The 19,027-nt window shown below is 38.0% G+C and overlaps 1 protein-coding gene across 1 annotated transcript in view; it reads right to left on the bottom strand.

Annotated features, from left to right (window-relative positions):
• Positions 1-19,027, bottom strand: part of SPAG17 (sperm associated antigen 17) — a 238,915-nt gene that overhangs the window by 51,953 nt on the left and 167,935 nt on the right. The window contains exons 29-32 of the mRNA XM_005542180.5: positions 13,205-13,422; positions 9,084-9,228; positions 4,969-5,123; positions 2,357-2,545 (exon numbers count right to left, since the gene is read on the bottom strand). Coding sequence (XP_005542237.3) covers positions 2,357-2,545; positions 4,969-5,123; positions 9,084-9,228; positions 13,205-13,422 — 707 coding nt within the window. The remainder of the gene's footprint in view (positions 1-2,356; positions 2,546-4,968; positions 5,124-9,083; positions 9,229-13,204; positions 13,423-19,027) is intronic.

Below are 19,027 nucleotides of genomic sequence, written 5' to 3'. Positions count from 1 at the left end.
TTTCTCCTTCACTTATGAAGCTTAGTTTGGCTGGATATGAAATTCTGGATTGAAAATTCTTTTCTTTCAGAATGTTGAAAATTGGGCCTCATTCTCTTCTGGCTTGCAGGCTTTCTGCCAAGAGATCTGCTGTTATTCTGATGGGCTTCCCTTTGTGGGCAACTCGACCTTTCTCTCTGACTGCCATTAACATTTTTTCCTTCATTTCAACCTTGGTGAATTTGACACTTATGTGTCTTGGGGATGCTCTTCTCAAGGAGTATCTTTGTGGTGTTCTCTGTATTTCCTGAATTTGAATGTTGGCCTGCCTTGCTAGGTTGGGGAAGTTCCCCTGGATAATATCCTGAAGAGTGTTTTCCAACTTGGTTCCATTCTCCCCATCACTTTCAGGTACACCAATCAAACATAGATTTCATCTTTTCATATAGTCCCATATTTTGTGGAGGCTTTGCTTCTTTTTACTCTTTTTTCTCTAAACTTCTTTTCTTGCTTTATTTCATTAATTTGATTTTCAATCACTTATACCCTTTCTTCCACTTGATCAAATCAGCTATTGAAGCTTGTGCATGTGTCACGAAGTTCTCATGCCATAGTTTTCAGCTCCAGGAGGTCATTTAATGTCTTCTCTCCACCGTTTATTCTAGTTAGCCACTCGTCTAACCTTTTTTAAGGTATTCAGCTACCTTGCAATAGGTTCAAACATGTTCCTTCAGCTCAGAGAAGTTTGTTATTACTGACCTTCTGAAGTCTACTTCTGTCAACTCATCAAAGTCATCCTCCATCCAGCTTTGTTCTGTTGCTGGCAAGGAGCTGTGATCCTTTGGAGGAGAAGAAGTACTCTGATTTTTAGAATTTTCAGCTTTTCTGCTCTGTTTTCTCCCCATCTTTGTGGTTTTATCTACCTTTGGTCTTTGACGTTGGTGAGCTACAGATGGGGTTTTGGTGTAGATGTCCTTTTTGTTGATGCTGATGCTATTCCTTTCTGTTTGTTAGTTTTCCTTCTAACAGTCAGGTCCCTCAGCTGCAGGTCTGGTGGAGTTTGCTGGAGGTCCACTCCAGACCTTGTTTGCCTGGCTATCACCAGTGGAGGCTGCAGAACACAAACATTGCTGCCTGATCCTTCATCTGGAAGCTTCATCCCAGAGGGGCACCTGCCTATATAAGGTGTCTGTCAGTCCTGTTGGGAGGTGTCTCCTAGTTAGGCTACACAGGGTTAGGGACCCACTTGAGGAGGCAGTCTGTCCATCCTCAGAGCTCAAACGCTGTGTTAGGGGAACCACTGCTCTCTTCAGAGCTGTCAGACAGGGATGTTTAAGTCTGCAGAAGTTGTCTGCTGCCTTTCGTTCAGCTAAGCCCTGCCCATAGAGGTGGAGTCTAGAGGCAGTAGGCCTTGCTGAGCTGCGGTGGGCTTTGCCCAGTTCAAGCTTCCTGGTTGCTTTGTTTACCTACTCAAGCCTCAGCAATGGCGGATGCCCCTTCCCCAGCCAGGCTGCTGCCTCGCAGTTCCATCTCAGGCTGCTGTGCTAGCAGTGAGCAAGGCTCCGTGGGCCATGGGACCCACCGAGCCAGGCATGGGAGAGAATCTCCTTGTCTGCCGGTTGCTAAGACCATTGGAAAAGCATAATATTTGGGCAAAGGTGTCCCGTTTTTACAGGTACAGTCTGTCAAGGCTTCCCTTGGCTAGGAAAGGGAAATCTCTTGACCCCCTGTGCTTCCCGGGTGAGGCGATGCCCTGCCCTGCTTCGTCTTACCCTGTGTGGGCTGCACCCACTGTCCAACCAGTCTCAGTGAGATGAACCAGGTACTTCAGTTGGAAATGCAGAAATCACCCGTCTTCTGCGTCGATCATGCTGGGAGCTGCAGGCTGGAGCTGTTCCTATTCGGCCATCTTCAGGATTGTGTTCTTGATTTGGCACTCAGCTTGGATGTTGGTCCACTTCCCCACTGTCAACCGTACTATATCCTTCTTACCATGGACTCTGTGACTACTCAAAGAAACTTGCTTGCTGTCTTGTGTTTGCTCTGACTTCAACTTGGATAAGGACCATTGCCACATTCTTCATGTTGGCATTATTTTCAGATGTCTGCTACTGTTTCTTCCTTTCTGTTCTAATTATTCATTTAGCCTTAACATTTCTGTCCCACCAATTATTTGGCTTGCCATCCCCCATGAAAGTACACTTAAGAATCAAAGGAAAAGTATTGACATTCATTACTGCTTGCCCAAAGTATTGGCAGTAAGTGGATAATTAATCCCAAGGCAACTAAGGTAAAAATCTACATGGAAGCTTTGTAGTGTGAAATATCTCAAAAGCAAAGCCACAGGCTCTCTCTCCACACCAAAAGTGCACTTTACCTGAAAAGTGTTTCCCTCAGGATCCAGAACCTCACAGATAACCTCTGAAGTATGTCTCATGATGTACCTGCCAGCTCTCGGCTGTTCACGCTTTTGAAAAGGATAGTATATATTACTGCTTGATTCATGGCAGTATATAGCTGAACAATCCTTGTCAATATAAAGAGAGCCTGTGTTTGGAGGTAACACCTGAAAGGGTAACGGAAGGACACAAATTATTAAAATTTTCTAGCTTAATATGTGGGACTTGGAAAACCACTTTAGGAAAAAGAATATCCATAGATCCTAGTCACAAACTGTTTGCAGGAAGAAAACATTATCCAAGGGAGGACATAAGGTTTGGGAAGGGCTACTTGATAAGGAGGCAAACTGAATAGTTATGATATCATTTCTCCTGTATCCTCACATCTTATCTGCTCACTTTAATATCTCTTCTAAGTAATTGTCCTATGCCCCCTTATTTCCAATATTTAATAAGCTGAGGTTAAATACATGTTTGGCCCTATTCATTCCATTCTAAATGTTTGGAGTTGTTTGTGATCTTGGACAAGAAGTATCTCTGAAAGGGTAAAAAAATGTGGGATAAGTGCTCTTAGAAACTCATCGCTCCTCTCTCCTCTGGTGGCTGACACAGTCCTTAAGTAATAGACTTCATGTAATGAATTCTGCTTCAAACAGATCTTTTTCTGAAACAGAATCTACATATCATAGATTTACCCTTTTAAAGTGTATAATTCAGTGGTTTTTAGTATATTCAAAAGTGTGTGAAGCCATTATCACTAATTCCACAACACTTTTATCATCCCCCAAAGGAACCCTGATCGTGTTAGAAATCATTCTGGATCACTAGGCCTTAGGCCCTGGCAACCACTAATCTTCTGTCTATGGATGAACCTATTCTAGATACTTCATTTAAATGGAAGCATGTACTCTGTGGCCTTTTGTGTCTGGCTTCTTTCAGTTAGCGTAATGTTTTCAAGGTTCACTCATGTTGTAGTACACAGTACTTTATTCCATTTTATGGATAAGTAATATTCCATTGTATGGCTATATCACATTTTCTTTATTCACTTATGAGTTGGCATGCATTTGGGTTGTTTTCAGTTTTGCTATTACTAAAAACGTTGCTGTAAATATTGTTTACAAGTTTTTGTGCAGATGTATGGTTTCTCTTGGATAGGAGTGGAATTTCTGGGTCACATGACAACTAAGTTTACCTTTTGAGGAAGTGTCAAGCTGTTTTCCAAAGTGACTATACCATTTTCCAAGTGACTTACCACTTTCTAAAGTGACTTACACCATCAGCAATTTACAAGGGTTCCAATTTCTCCATACCCTTGCTATCACTTGCCATTATCTGTCTTTTTAATTACAGTTTTCTAGTGGGTGTGAAGTGCAATCTCATTGCAGTTTGCGCTGTAGCTCCCTCACAACTAGTGATGTTGAGCACCTTTCCTTGGCTTATTTGCCATTTGTGTATCTTCTTTGGGGAAATTCAAATCCTTTGCTCATTTTGAGGTTGGTTATTGTCTTTTTATTGTTGAGTTGTGAGAGTTCTAAGTTGTAGGGTACTCTGTACCCAAGACCATTATCAGTTACATGATTTTCAAATAACATCTTCTATTCTGTAGTTTATCTTTTCACATTCTTGGTGGTGTTCTTTGAATCACAAACTTTTTTTTTTTTAATTTTGGCAACACTTGTATGTTTGGTATCATATCTAAGAAACTATTGCCTAATCAAAAACATGAAAATTTATATCTATGTTTTCTTTCATCTCTCACTTCCAGCACCTTCCTTGCCCCATAATAATCTACACTGGATAAAGAGGGGGAAGGATAACATTGTCAGAAGAGATGAGAGGGACAAACTGACTTCAGCAACTTTCACAGTAACAAATATTTATCAGTGAGATCTTTGTCCATCATCTTCTAGCTTTTAGCTCTCAGTATCTAGTGACATTGTTTGCAATGTTTTTGCTGTACTGTCCTTTCTCCAGCAAGTGAAAAGCTGAAGGCAAGTCCTTTTAAGGCTAAAGGAAGTGCAGGCTGACACTGGATGGTTGTGTTTAAAGGGGAAATGCAGAAAGGTAGGGAAAGGTGCTAACTGCTCCTCCTTGACCTTCCAAGGACAGAGCTTTGCTTCAGTTAGGAGAACTGCCCTCCTGGGACCACACACACCATGTGCTCCTCCTGTCCTGCTAGGACTTCGAGTAGAGTAGGGAGGACTGACTGGAGGTGGGAAAGATGGAGAGTGAGAATGAGGGTCGAGGTGGCAGGAGGTGAAGCTGGTCTGTTAGGCACAAGCCAAATCATCTAAGGGTTTCTAACACCCACAGTGCCTAGCACATAAGAAATCCTCAACAAACACATTTTGGTTTATAACCTTGGTCCAAAACTACCAAAGTTTTGCAAAACAAGCAGGGCAATGTTTTTCTGGCATGGGATGTAAAAAGGGATGAATAAATGAGTTTGAGAAGTATATTCTAAGATGTTAGTATTCTAAGAGAAAAGAAAGCAACAGCAATGTACATTGCAGGCATTTTAGAAGTGGGTTTTCTCAGCTAAATAGACACTCATCTTTGGTACTTCTCATTTTTCTTCTAGACCTACCTGGTATGTTCCCTGTGGCTTTGCAATAATAGTTGTTCCATCTCCAAAGGTGGCACAGCAGCTACTGTCCTCACAGTTGGTGATAACAGTGGCATAGTGTGAGCTTTCTACCCGCATACACTTCACCTGCCTGGTGACAGTCCGAGGACCTTCGGCTATAAGCAAATGCAAGGTAAGCAGATCTGATAGAGTGTAGACATTGCAAAACAGACCTCAGCCTATTGATTCTGCTGCTGTTTCCTGGCTGTCTGGATTCCCCATGGGAAAAACACAATTGTAAAGTCTAGAGCAAGTACTGAGAACTCCACAGGGTTGGAGTGAGGCCTGCTGTTCTTGTCAATTCAGAATAATTCCTCCGGAAAAAATCTTCTTACTTAATTAATATGCTGTCTTAATCTCACTATTTATTTGTAGGAGCTGAGAACATCTGATTTTTCAACTTGAAAAATTGAAAAGCATAAAATATAATTTAAGCGCTCAGATATTCATCAATTAAAATTTATACTTTTTAATACATATGTAAAAGAAAAATCACAGATAAAATTGAAGTTTATCCTTATATCTGGGCTTATTTCTATCTTGAAATTCATTTTTACACTTTTATGTACACATATATCATGAACAATACATATGTGTGTGCTTTAAATGTATATAAGCTATATGTTACTTCATGTATTTATGTAATTACTGTACTATTATTCTACTCCTGCTTTTTTCATTTAACACAGTTTCAAGACCCCTAACCATCTTAATCTATATCTATCTATCTATACATATATGTGTGCATAGATATATTTATTTGTGTGTGTATGACTCCCTTTAACAGTCTTATAGTATTATTTTGTAGGAATGTACCACATTTTATTTTTCTGTTCTGCCATTGATGGACATTTGCATTTTCCCAATATTTCAATATTATACTCAATGCTGCAAGTCGCTCCTCTGTACTTGTTTCCTTATGCAAATGTGTATGAGTGTCCCTCTCTCTATAAGCAGAAATAAAGTTATTGCATCATAATATGATATGTGGGTGGGGTGGGGAGATGTAGGTCAAAGCATATAAAGTTACAATTATGTAAGATGAATAAGTATAAGAATGTAATGTATAGCATAAAAACTATAGTCAATAACATTGTATTGTATAATGACAATTTTCCAAGAGTGTAGATTTTAGGTGCTCATAGCACACACACACACACACACACACACACACACACACACACACACACACAAGAAAACAGCTATATAAGGTAAGAGATATATTAATTTGCTTGACTTATTCCACTATGTATATAGATATCAAAATATCATGTTGTGCATCTTAAATATATCCAATAAAAAACACTGGCATTAAGGAAAGGGAACTCAGGGAATAACTGCTCATTAAAAATATTTCTTAAATTCAGGTTCGGAAGAGTGGAAGACTTTGAGTCTTAGAGTAGGTTCCTGTTAATTAGCAACTACAGTTTCCTTTTTTCTGATACCACCTTTCTGACAAAAAACATGTTCTGACTGAAAACCTATCTAAGGTCACCTATTTATGCAAATTAGATGCCTTGAGGATCAAAGGAAACATCTAAAGCTAGCACCTAGGACAGATGAATCATGGTTATTAGGTTTTAGTTGCCACCAATCAAAGACTATTACTCTCCATCAGCTAACTAGAGCTGTTATCACTCCCATCTCTGTTGAGATAATGATTACAATAAAAAGTCCTAATGCATCCTCATATTCATTGCAGTATTATTCACAATAACCAAGATTTGGAATCAGTCCACATGTTCATCAATGGGTGAATAAATAAAGAAAATGTAGTAAATACAGACAAGAGAATATTATTCAGTGTTAAAAAAAAAAAAAGAAATCTGTCATTTGCAACAATATGGATAAACCTGGAGGACATTATTTTAAGTAAAACAATCCAGGTACAGAAAGACAAACAGCACACTTATATGTAGACTCTAAAATAGTTGAACTCATATAAGTAGAGAGTAGAATGGTAGTTACCAGCCATCGGGGTGAGGAGTTGGGGAGATGTTGGTCAAAGGATATAAAATTTCAGTTATATAAGAGGAATAAATTAAAAAGATATACTGTATAACATGGTGACTATAGTAAATAAAATTAATCATATTTTGAAAATTTCTAGGAGAGTAGATTTTAAGTATTCTCACAACTAAAAATGATAAGTACAAAGAACAAAGCTGGAGGCAACTGTGCTACTCAACTTCAAACTATACTACAGGACTACAGTAACCAAAGTGGCATGGTACTGGTACCAAAGCAGCAAAACGGACACAGAGACCAACGGAACAGAATAGAGAGCCCAGAAATAAAGCCACACACCTACAATCAGCTGATCTTAAACAAATCAACAAAAACAAGCAATGAGGAAAGGACTCCCTATTCAATAAATGGTACTGAAATAAATGACTGGCCACATGCAGAAGATTGAAACTGCACCCCTTCCTTACATCATATAGAATAATTACCTAAAGATGAATTAAAGAATAAAATGTAAAACCCCAAATTATAAAAACTCTGAAAGACAACCTAGGCAATACCATTCTAGACATACGAACAGGCAAATATTTCATGACAAAGATACCAAAAGCAATTGCAACAAAAGCAAAAATTTGACAAGTGAGATCTAATTAAAACAAAGAACTTCTGCACAGCAAAAGAAACTATCAACAGACTAAACTGACAACCTAGAGAATGGGAGAAAATATATACAAACTATGTATCTGACAAAGGTTTAACATCCAGCATCCATAAGGAACTTAAACAAATTAACAAGCAAAAAACCAAACAACCCCATTCAAAAGTGGGCAAAAGACACGAACAGTTTTCAAAAGAAGACATAAAGGTGGCTAAAAATCATATGAAGAAAAGCTCAACATCACTGAACATTAGAGAAATGCAAATCAAAACCACAATGAGATACACTTTCACATCAGTCAGAATGGCAATTATTAAAAGGCCAAAAAGTAACAGATGCTGGCCAAGTTGCAGCAAAAAAAGGAATGCTTATACACTGCTGGTGGGAATTTAAATTAGTTCAGACACTGTGGAAGACAGTGTGGTGATTCTTCAAAGACCTGAATACAGAAGTACTATTCAACCCAGTAATCCCATTACTGGGTATATACCTAAAGGAACATAAATCATTTAACCGTAGAGACATATACACACGTATGTTCACTGTAGCACCATTCACAATAGCAAAGATATGGAATCAACCTAAATGCCCATCAATGGTAGAGTGGAGTAAGAAAATGGCATACATATACACCATGGAATACTATGCAGCCATAAAAACGAACACGATCACATCCTTTGCTGGAAAATGCTTGGAGCTGGAGGCCATTACCCTTAGCAAACTAACACAGGAAGAGAAAACCAAATACTGCTTCATCTTACTTATAAGTGGGAGCTAAATGATGAAAACACATGGACATATAGAGGGGAACAACAGATACTAGGGCCTACTGGAAGGTAGGAGGAGGGAGAGGATCAGAAAAAATAATTAATGGGTACTAGGTTTAATACCTGGGTGACAAAATAATCTGTACAGCAAACCCCGTTACATGAATTTACCTATATTACAAACCTGCACATGTACCCCTTAACTCAAAAGTTTTAAATAAATGAATACATAAATAAAACACACACACACACACACACACACACACACACACAGAGTGAGGTGTGTTGGAGAAACTTTTGGCTGCTGGGTGCTGCTGGTCAAAAAATATTTCTAAGAAAGTAGATTTTAAGTTTTCTCACAACTAAAAATAAGTATCTGAGGGTAATGAATATGTTAATTAGTTTGATTGAGTCATTTTGCAATGTATACATATTTCAACACATCATATTATTTATTTTATATATCTACACACAATATTTGTCAATTGAAAGAATAAAATTAAATTTTAAAAAGCAAACAGCAAAATAAGTAATGATGATAGTAATAATACTAAATCCTTATAGACCCTGCTTTGGACTGCATGGGTTTTCTTTAGTTGACTAACTTTACCAAAAAATTATTTTTCTTATGTGTATGTTCAGCAGTCAGTGAGGATTCTATCTAACTTACGCTAAATAAAACGTACTTGTTTCTTGATCATCTGGCAGAATAATTTGATCTTCATAAACTTGATAAAAGGTTGTGATCCTGGTACCATCAGCATGATCCACTATCCGAGTCCCATCTTTCCTTTCAACTATGACAACTTTGTCTTCTCGAGTTGTCATAACCTGAACGTGAAAAGGCAGCACATAATCATTTGGCCACATGGTTAATCCCAAGTGTACTTATTTTTATCCATTGAATACAAAGATGGCACCATCAAAGTCCTAGTTATTTCTTTATAAGCAAAAGTTTTATCTCATCTACCTGATCTAACCTTCACAACAATCTTGGCAGGTACCCTCATTTTATAGATGAGGAAATTTAGGCTTAAAGAAGTTGAGAAGCTTGCTGAAAGTCATGCAACAAGTAAGTATCAGGGCATATTTGAGGAAACACTTAACATTTGGACTGGGTTAACCCAGGTCTGTCTGGGAAAATGCCCACAGGCCCTGTTTCCTTGGAAACTATGGAATAATGATAAATGTGGCATATTGTGGCTGCCTTGTGCGCTGTGAAACCCCTGCTCTGCAGAACTTCCCCAGATGGGGTGAACTGCAAGATGGCCTGCAAGTGTTGTGCTAACGTCATCAGAGCAGTACTTGAAGATTGGTGGGGGACAGAGGTTGTAGCCTCTCTGTGTCAAGTTGACCTGCACATGTGTCTGCTGCTCAGTGCCTGTGCACGCCTGTGAGCTTGAGGGGTATGAGAAGTGGTGTGCGTGTGTTGCTGCTCCTGAGCTCTGCACTGGGTTGACCATGGCTCTGTTGTGTTTGCTTCACAGTTCAGCTTTTACTTCTGCCCATTACTGCTTTCTCCCTCCTCCTTTCACATACATGTCTCTATTAAAATCTTGCACTCCGGACTTCACCTCAGCGTTGGCTTCTGGAAAGCTCAACCTGTAACTGCAGTACTGTAAATTGCATAATGCATATTGCAATCATTGGGCATTTTCTAAACTTATACTGTTCTAACTCTAAGGAACTTAATGTTTCACTGAAGGTCTGGATGGATGTGAGAGTGAGTTTGCTAGTTATTTTCTGACTCCAGAGTCTATGGCTATTGGGAGCAGGTGATTATCACCTTCTTAGCTCTTAATGGTAGGTGGCAATCACTAAGAGAGAAATGAATGCTGATCATTATTTTAGGTTCTTATCATTGGCACTTTCAGCCAGGAGCATATACTGAGAAATACTGCTGTGTAATGTGATGGTTGAGAGCATGAGCTCTGGGATTAAGCTGCCTGAGTTTGAATCCTGACTCCACAAATGACTGGGTAGACTTAGGTATGTTGCTTAACCTGTTTGTTGTCTGGTTTACTCATCCGCAAAATGGAGCCAACACTAGTATCTTCTTGGAAATCTTATGTGGGTTAAATGAGATGATGCTGGTAAAGCGTGTCACACTTGGCCATGATGTTAGTAATTATTGATATCAGTTTTTTTTTTTTTTTTGAGACGGAGTCTCGCTCTGTTGCCCAGGCTGGAGTGCAGTGGCCGGATCTCAGTTCACTGCAAGCTCCGCCTCCCGGGTTTACGCCATTCTCCTGCCTCAGCCTCCTGAGTAGCTGGGACTACAGGCGCCCGCCACCTCGCCCGGCTAGTTTTTTGTATTTTTTAGTAGAGACAGGGTTTCAGTGTGTTAGCCAGGATGGTCTCGATCTCCTGACCTCGTGATCCACCCGTCTCGGCCTCCCAAAGTGCTGGGATTACAGGCTTGAGCCACCGCACCCAGCCTGATATCAGTTTTTAATCTAGTAGAGATAGTTACATATTATGATTTAGAATTATTCAAACATTTCATAATGCCACATAAACAGTGACATTTTCTGGTCACTATAGGATAGGATAATCATTCTTAGTGGTGGCAATAACACAGTTACAAGGATATTTCTGAATGCCTGATAGTGCCAGGTCTGGTACTAATCTTCTCAACAGGTAATGACTATTATCTCCAGTTTATGAATAAGAAACCAGATGAGAAACTTGCCAAAAGTTATCCATCTAGTAAGGACTATGGCTAGGGCTTGAAATACAGGTCTGCCTCACCCCAAGGGCAGTGCTCACTCCTTTAGAATGTAATACTTCATGTCAGGGGTTATGAAAATACACACCCATTTTCAATTTTGTTTCATATGATCATGCCAGTTTCTTGAGATCTGGGACACAGTGTTGGGGTCTACATTCTGGCTCTACCATTTGCTGTGTGATCTTGGGCAAATTATTTAACCTCTCTGTAGCTTAGTTGCCTCATCTATAAAATGGAAACAATAGTAGTTTGTTGTGAGAATTGATTGAGTTAGTATATGGAAAATGCAGAGAACAGGGCCTAGTACACAGTGAGTGCTCAGTAAATATCACCATTATTGCTCTTATTCTGTTGTGCATTTGGTGTTTAATTCATGCTTGAATCCAGGTTCTTGGATGTTGGTTCATGCTTCCAAAATGGTGATGGAGATGAATGAGGGAAATTAAAAGGTAACTAAGAAATGTTAATCAAACTTGCATATTAAGCCAAATAATCTAACTCAGGGGCCAAATTAAAGTGAGTTATTTGAAGGAACTAAAACAAACAAGAAAAAAACCCAGGAAACAAACAAACAAACAAAAATCCTTTCTGAGATCATATGTACCTTGAGTCTTACAAAAAAAGGCAACTAGCAAACAAAGTCAGAGACTATAAAATTATTTCAGAAGTAGGCTGAAGAGGAAAAGATATTTGGTTAGATAATGTAATCCATCTCAATAGCAGGCAGGCATTTTGCTTTTTACAGCAGCACCTGGTTTTAAACAAGGGTAGGAAGTTCAGACACCAGAGTTAAGACACTTAGGAAACTGTTCATTGTGTTTAGATTCAGAGGGTGCTGCAAATCTCCATATAAGATGTTAGAGGAATAGCTAAGGAATGGAAAGAGCTCAGTGTTTGGTCACAAACAACTGGCTCTAATCTTGGCTTCAGCACTTTCTGAATATGTACTCTTGACCACATTACTTAACTTGCTAAGGTTCAATTTCCTCATCTGTGTAATATACATTTGGTGTGAGGGCTGAATGAGATAACGTGTATAAAGGCCCCCAAAGAAATCTTGGTACATAGAGGGCCAGGCGTGGTGGCTCATGCTTGTCATTCCAGCACTTTAGGAGGCTGAGATGGGCCGATCACCTGAAGTCAGGAGTTGGAGGCTAGCCTGGCCAACATGGCAAAACCCTGTCTCTACTAAAAATACAAAAATTAGCCAGGCGTGGTGGCAGGTGCCTGTAATCCCAGCTATGCGGGAGGCTGAGGCAGGACAATTGCTTGAACTGGGAGGTGGAGGTTGCAGTGAGCCAATATCACACCATTGCACTCCAGCCTGGGTGATAAGGGCAAAACTCCATCTCAAAAACAAACAAACAAAAAAAAGTCCTGGTACACAGAAACTGCTATTGTTCATTCCAGGAGTTTGGCTTTTTATATCATAAACAGAACCATTATGTTCTGTACCACTAATTTTTCATGTATTCTTATCCTATAAATAAAGTTTTTGTAAAGCTTCTCTACAGTTTTGGATTCTTGAGTTATTTAATGTGTGTCTTATCTCTTTCAATATACCGTAAGTTTTTCAAAATCAAAGGATCATGAACAAACTTCTCTCATCAACTGCAAGTGGACACAAATAAGTAGTAATGAGACACTCACTTCCAGAAGCCTCTCACTTCCAGAAGATAAGATATTTACACACATACATTCAGCATAAGGAAACACCCGACAACATCATTAATCACATATATCTTAAAAGTGGCATAGAGAACTCACGAACTGCCACTCACCTCAAAAATTAGCACTTTGTTCTGACGTGGTTGTGCCCACAACACACAAAAATAGTCACTAATGATACTCTCCATTTGGCAAATATACCACAAGATGTTTTGAGATTTTGGAAAATGAATCCATCCATCCATCCATCCATCCATCCATCCATCCATCCATCTGTCCATCCACCCACTCACCCACTACTTAACAGACATTTATTGAAAAAATATTATCAGCTAGGCACTCTTTTGGGTGTTGTTTCAGAATTCTAAAGACTTAGAAAATTTTGCAATAAACAATAGTTTGTCATACCGTTCCATTGACAGGATCTGTGGCCTGAAAGGATAATAATGGGGCCAAGTCTGCTATTCTTTCTAATCCTTTGGTCCCAATCCGATTTCCTTCAGGTGTGGTTGTAAACCAAGTGCCTACGTGAACATCCACAGGAGTTACAGTTTGAACTGTCTCTGGAGGAGGGTCATGGATTTCACCCTTATGGGCAATTGATGACTGATTTTTGTGACTTTTTCCTGTGAAGTTCAAGTAAAATCAAACAACAACAATATAACTATAATATCAATTATATACATCATTCATTATGTTTTGATACAGTGAAAACTACCTCAGATACTGTGGTATAGACAATTCTAAGTGGTATTCATCAATCATATTATTTCTCAATAGGGAAAAGTATGAGGTTATGAGTAGCTTAGTTTTGGCACTCAAACCGTGGCTAAATTTCCACCACGTTTCCCCAGACATACACATGCTTACACAACTCATTTCTAGGGCACAAAATATATTCTGGTCAACTTCTGTACTCTTTTGGGCCTTGTGTACTTCTCCCTGAGTCCCAGATTTGGGGTTTTGTATTCTGGTTTTTAAAGCCTACCTTTTCTCTCACTTATCTTCAGACTTTCAGCCTCTTTTTGACATATTGGACTATAACAGTTACTAAGTTTTTAACTCTTGATTCCCCTGATTTTGCTATTTTGTCAGTAATAACAGGAAACATCTTTCTTCAATCCTGGATCTGGGAAACCTCACCAGCCAGGCATATCCCTGGGGAGAGGAATTTGTGCAGTTTAATTAGTACATCAACAATTGTCTGATACATCCTCCTCTCCATCCTCTACCTCCCACTCATTGGGAACTGGAGGAGAGAACTGAAGACACCCTCATGGAACTCCTTGGCCAATATTTCAATGCTCTATCAGGGTAGACATACTCTATTTCCATGAATAATAAAGAGTAATCTGTAGATGAGACTTGACAGTGTTATCACATCTCAATGATGAGGTGAACTCAGGCCCAGAAACAAATTGCAAGTAATGATAGTAAAGGCATGTTAACTCTTGGAAGATTCTCTAGATTCAAACCATGAAATGTGCAGCAGAACATGCATCTCGACCTAACTAATAGGGACTCAACTAATGGGAAGAACCAAAGACAGATAAATCAGGTTGAGCCTTTTCATTGCCCTAAAATTTAATTTGGACATATTTATACTTCTGGAATATTGGTAGAGAGTGAAAATAGTATCGCTTTCAGAATAAAGAGAAGATCCTCTAGAAATAGTAGGAAATACTTTAGGAATTATCATTTTTTCTATATTCTCCGTTTTTCTCCTATTTCTGTCCCCTCTCCTTCTGTTCTTATTACTTTTTCTAATCAAAAATGGTGAGCTATGGAAAGGGCATTCCAACATAAGGAACATAAGAAATACAGTGGGGTAAAGAATAGCATAGTATACACAGACCAATGTGACCAGATGATACATTTCAAGCAGATTTTGGATGAGAGAAGGGACTGAAGAGGTAGGCACTGATTCAATTGAGTGGTCTTTAGCAGTATGTTAGAGACCTTGGAATTTTTCCTATAGGTAATATTTAATAACTAAAGTGTTATAAGAGAGAAAGTGAGATACTTGGAAGATTAGTTACATGCTTTTGGCAGAAAGATACAAAATCGATACTAATAAAAGCAGGAAGAACAGTTAGAAGGTTTTAAAGTATTACAAATTCAAGTTGGCAGAAGAGATAAATGAGTACAATTTTGATACAAATGTATATCGGGGAACAAATTTGGATATGAAAGGATGAGGATGGCAGTGAAAGGATAAGAGAAAGAATCACATGCAGATCCTGAAATCTTAATCAACTATTGTTTTCCATTAAGTATTGGGTCAAAAAAGCAAACTGACCAAGGATCAGGTCAAAGGTGAGGAAGAAAATAAGCAGGGTTGGAGTTTCATTTTTAGCAACATCACAGACTAGATACCAATAATTCCACTGAAAAGAACCATAAGTGCTAGAAAACATCTTTTAATCAATCTTCTTGAAAGTGACTCTGAGCTGGCAACTATAAGTAAGATCAGCACAAGTCATGGACTACGTAAAAGTAGGAAGCCAAAGAGGTACAAGGGCTCTGAAGTTGGATTTTGTCCACTGAGTTTTTGTCAAACTGGGTGATTCTGAGTATTTGTTTTCTTAGCATTGTGGAACTCAGGCAGAAATGAATGCCAGAACCTGCACAATCTGGATGGAAGGCTTGATATGAGGCCCTCAAATGACTACACTCTCAGACTAAGTGTGAATTATTAACAGAAATCACTCATGTCTTTTCCCACCCCACTCCAGAACTGTCAGAAAGCTTGCCTGTGTTCACACTTGGTGCTGAGCAGAGAAGACAAGAAAGTACTTAAGAGGCTGTATAACTACAAGTAGATCCTTACATAGGTTTGAAGTGAAAATTCACACCACTTGAGTGGCACCCTCAGAAATTCCTTAAATTAATAATTTAAAGTGATCCAAGACTGTTGGTTCCCCTATCAACTGCTAAAGTCCTTTCTGAAACCAAAGTCCTTTACAAAGAAATGCACTATTGGCTAGGCACAGTGGTTCACACCTACAATCTCAGCATTTTGGGAGGCCAAGGCAGGAGCTCAAGAGTTTGAGACTAGTCTGGCCAACATAGTGACGCTTCATTGCTACAAAAAAAAAAAAAAAAAAAAAAAAAAAAAATAGCTGGGCATGGTGGTGCATACCTGCTGCATGGTGGTGCAAACCAACTTTTCAAGAGCAACATTGGAAGCAAGAGAATATAAAGGATATTGTCAATGTACTGAGAGAAAATATCTGTAAGCTAGAATTCTATACCTAGTGAAATGATATTTCAAGAATGAGGACAACATAAAGACATTTTCAGAAAATATTTGGTGTATAATAAACGGACTAAAACCTCTAAAGGCAAGTCCCAGCTACTCTAGAGGCTGAGATGGGAGGATTGCTTGAGCCCTGGAGGTTGAGGCTGCAGTGAGCTGTGATCATGCCACCGTACTCCAGCCTGGGTGACAGAGTGAGACCATGTCTCAAAAAAAAAATGCACTTTTATACCAGCCCAAGAATTTAGAATTAAAGCAATAAGAAAAAATTATCATCTCATAATCAAAAAGTACCAAGACACAATGAAACAAGGCGGAAAGCCAGAAGAAGCAACAGAAAATGGAATTAGATCTACAATACTTTAGATATTGAAATGATCTGGCACAGCACATAAAATGCATACTTTATGTGATTCCAGAAATAAAAAGGAGCCAAAAACATGACTAAAGAGAAGACTGATTATAAAACAAAACAAAGAGAATTGTTAGATGTTAAAAAATGTAATAACTGAAATTTAAAAAATTAACATGCAGGTTTAGCAGGAGACAAAACACAGCTTAAAAGAGAACTGAAAGACCTAAAGTAATTGCTTAGAATGAAGCTCAGAGAACCCAAGCAATAGAAGTAAAAAAAAAAAAAAAAAAAGTTCAAGGCCTCTTAAATATGTTTAATTGGAATTCCAGAAGAAGAGAAGAAAAAGGAAATGGATCAGAAACAATACTTGAAGAGATAATTATTGAGAAATCTCTAGAATCAATGAAAAATACAAATTTATAGATTCAAGAAGCTCAATGTAAACCCACTTTGATAAATAAAAAGAAATCCATACCTAGTCAAATTATATTGAAATTGCAATTAAAAATCACAGGGAATATTTTAAAGGTAGTTAGATTATCCTCAAAGCAACAACAACTTAAATGATAGCCAACTTTTCAACAGCAACATTGGAAATAAGAGAGTATAAAGGATATTTTCAATGTACTGAGCGAAAATATCTACAAGCTAGAATTCTATATCAAGTGAAATTATCTTTCAAGAATGGAGGACAACATAAAGACATTTTTGGAAACTATTTGATATACAATAAATGGACTGAAACCCTAGAGACAAATATTTTCAAATTGAATTATTAAAATATTCACCTGTTTGCTGCTTACAAGAGACACATTTAAACAAAAACCACAGAAGGTGAAATGTAAATGTGGAAAAAGTTATACCGGTAAGGTATTAAATAGTGGCTGGTGTAGCTATAATAAAACAAGCAAAATAGACATTAGGGTAAAAAGAATCCTAGAATAAAGAGTCATTGCAGGCCAGGAGCAGTGGCTCCCAGCACTCTGGGGGGCCAAGGCAAGCGGATCACTTTAGGTCAGGAGTTGAAGACTAGCCTGGCCAACATAGTGAAACCCTGTCTCTACTAAAAATACAAAACAAAACAAAACAAAAATTAGCCAGCTGTGATGGCATGTGCCTGTAATACCACTTGGGAGGCTGAGGCACGAGAACTGCTTGAATGTGGGAGGTGGAGGTTGCAGTGAGCTGAGGTTGCGCCACTGGCACTCCAGCCTGGGCAACAGAGTGACACTGCGTCTCAAGAAAAAAAAAAAACAAAAAAAAGAAAGTCATTGCATAATGATGAAAGTTTAAATTAATGAAGATACAATAATTCTAAATGTATAAATATCTATCATATCCTTAAAATAAATAAAGAAAAATGACAGAACTATAAAAAAGACATTTATTTCACAAATAAAGAAATAATGATTAAATGATAAGGAACACAGCACCAAACAGACTATTCTATCTTTTCTTCAAACATCCTTTTGCTAAGTAAACTGATGTAGCACATTTAAAACACCTGTAAAAATATAGAATAGGGGTTGGCAAATTGTGGACTATGGACAAATAAGGCCTGCTGTCTGTTTTGTACAGCCTGTGAAGTAGAAATTCTTTTTACATTTCTAAATAACTAATAGAATCAAAAGAATAGTAATAATTTATAACATGAAAATTATATAAAATTCAAATTTAGTATATTTAGTGCACATAAAATTTTATTAGAACACAACAGACCCAGGCTTATCTAACAACGTATTGCCCATGGCTGTTTTTATGCTCCAATGGCAGAGTTGAGTAGTTGTGACAGTGACATATGGCCCACAAAGTCTAAAATATTTACTCTATGGCCTTTCACAGCATTGTTTGCTGGACTCAGATATAGAGGTGTACATTAAAACTAACACATTTCATCAAATAAACATAAAGAGAACATTGTACCAAATAACAAGATACATGCTCTTTTCAAGCACAGACATTTAAAAAAACTTGACCATTTAAACACATTTTTAAATTGTTCATCAAAAATCAGTTATAAGAACAGATAGAAACACCACATAGGCTTCAAATCCAGAAGTAAGTTTAAATAATTCAAGAGTCAAATAAAAAGCTATAGTGGAAATAAGTAGTTAAGATTGAAAAATAAGAAAAATACTACATATTTCTTGTGAGATGGGATACACTCCTGGAATGACAAGTAAAGACCAGGGAAAACCTACCCCTCCCTAAGGACTATGAGAATGTTTTTAAAAAGAATCAAAATAAACTTTTTCAGAACTTTGAAAATTAACCAAAGAATTGTAACAATCTGAGGATTTGATAAAATATTATCTATAGTATTTCATTTAATTAATGCAATATCAATTAAATTAATATCAATTAAACTGTGATAAAAATGAGCTATCAAGCCACAAAAAGACAGGGAGGAATCTTAAATGCATATTACTAAGTGAAAGAACCTGGTCTAGAAAGCCTACCTAAGGTATGATTCTAATCATATGACATTCTGGAAAAGGCAAAACTATACAGACAATAAAAAGGGCAGTGGTTCCCAGGAGTTTGGTGGGGTAGGGTGTGCGTGGTTCAGGATGGGTGGAATAAGAAAGGTGAATAGGTGAAGAGGGAATTTTAGGGT

This window comes from Macaca fascicularis, chromosome 1 (genome assembly GCF_037993035.2).
Source record: "Macaca fascicularis isolate 582-1 chromosome 1, T2T-MFA8v1.1".
In the NCBI taxonomy this organism is placed as follows: domain Eukaryota; kingdom Metazoa; phylum Chordata; class Mammalia; order Primates; family Cercopithecidae; genus Macaca; species Macaca fascicularis.
The sequence above is the reverse complement of the archived record's forward strand: the minus strand, read 5'-3'. Positions and strand labels throughout refer to the sequence as shown.